The sequence below is a fragment of the Branchiostoma floridae genome, chromosome 3 (assembly GCF_000003815.2).
Source record: "Branchiostoma floridae strain S238N-H82 chromosome 3, Bfl_VNyyK, whole genome shotgun sequence".
NCBI lineage: Eukaryota > Metazoa > Chordata > Leptocardii > Amphioxiformes > Branchiostomatidae > Branchiostoma > Branchiostoma floridae.
In genome coordinates, this window is record NC_049981.1 from 14634438 (window position 1) to 14636179 (window position 1742).

Here is a 1742-nt window from a genome sequence, read left to right on the forward strand (position 1 = left end):
GGTTATTGACCCTTGTTTGGATGTAACAGAAATTTTAGAAAAAAATGGGGGAAATGTTTTGCATTTGCTGGAAAATACCAACTTTTTAGGCTTGTGTTCAGCATTGTTTCAGTCTTACATTTTACTTTCTCTAGTGACGCCTCCACCCGAGAACTTCCAGGTGGTGACCGCCACAGAAACGTCCGTACAGGTTTCCTGGAGGAATCAGAGGACCGACTCCCTCGCTATCGGCTACAGGGTATGGATCACGCGGAGGCATACTGGTAAAAGCGTGGTGACACGATACGTACCCACCAGTTCAACTGATGTAACATTTAACGACCTAAGCCCAGCCGTGGAATATGTCATATCGGCCACAAGCATCAACAGGCACAACGAAGGACTGGAAGTGACCATTACAGCTGCGACAAGTAGGTCTCACTCCACCTCAGAGCAGGATTTTGTACATAAACTAGAGAAATTAAACAAAAACAATGCTAGTGTGCTAGTACCCAATACCCAATAGATGCCAGTTGTAGCAATTAAAGGGTCCTATGATGACATACGGGTAGATTCTTTATCTTTTATTTTGTTGTTTTTGTCATTTTACCATTACTATTCTTTCTGTGCTAAACGATACTTTTTTTATCTATTTCAGGAACTGATCCTCCGAATGCATTAGGTGTGGACGACTGGACAACCGACACTATTTCCATGTCATGGATTCCATCAAAGGCTGTGCTTACCGCATACAACATAACCTACACCGGCGATGGAAGGGGTACTTCCATACAGAAGTCAGGAGACGTGGACAGATGTGAGCTGACAGGTCTGGTTCCTGGTACTCGGTATGACATCGGTGTGGTGGCTGTGAGCAGGCTGGGGAGGAGCATCACCGTCAGTACAACAGCTGTCACAGGTTAGTAGGCGTGGCAGTCACATCGGAAGTAGAGTCCAATAGGTGTTTAGGTTGGTATACATCATGCAGATTGTAGCGATTGGATTGTTCGCTACTATAAGACATAAGTTGGTGTCTACACACACACACACACACCACACACACACACACACACACACACACACACACACACACACACACACACACACACACACACATACACACATACACACACACACACACACACACACACAAACACACACACACACAAACAAACACACACACACACACACACCAATATGACAAATACAACGCGTTGTTTCTTGTTTGATCATGGGAAACTTTGCTGACAATCTGCGTTGTTGTCTAATATCTTTATTGCATTTTACATGTAGGTACAGTTAGGACAGTCTTAAAATAACCTGGTACACTTGTGTTTTAGACACAGATCCGCCTTCGAGTTTAAGAGCCTCAGTGGCTGCGGCAACTTGGATGTTGCTGGAATGGACGCCACCTGTGGCAAATGTTCACTCTTACCAGTTGGACATCTCAGATGAATATGACAGCGCAATAACAGTTCTGAGGTAAAGAACAATAGTCATACCGGATATTGAACTAACCGAACAACAATGAGTAGCATGCGTATACAAATATTAACTTTAAAAACGATTTTGACTCTTTTCTTCACTTGATCTAGTGAATGTAGATCATATGTCGCTTTGGGTGCAACATGTTAACGAATAACGATATCATGAATTTCAATTTCTTTTCACAGATTTGGGGGAAATGAAATTTCCTACAACGTCACAAATCTATCCCAGAAACTGCATACGTCATCAACATGTGGCCTTCGGTGAGCATGGGC

At 43.3% G+C, this 1742-nt stretch overlaps 1 protein-coding gene across 1 annotated transcript in view; it reads left to right on the top strand.

The window, feature by feature from the left end:
- LOC118411709 (fibronectin-like) overlaps window positions 1-1742 on the top strand; it is a 7805-nt gene that overhangs the window by 888 nt on the left and 5175 nt on the right. The window contains exons 3-5 of the mRNA XM_035814189.1: window positions 135-410; window positions 638-898; window positions 1320-1461. Coding sequence (XP_035670082.1) covers window positions 135-410; window positions 638-898; window positions 1320-1461 — 679 coding nt within the window. The remainder of the gene's footprint in view (window positions 1-134; window positions 411-637; window positions 899-1319; window positions 1462-1742) is intronic.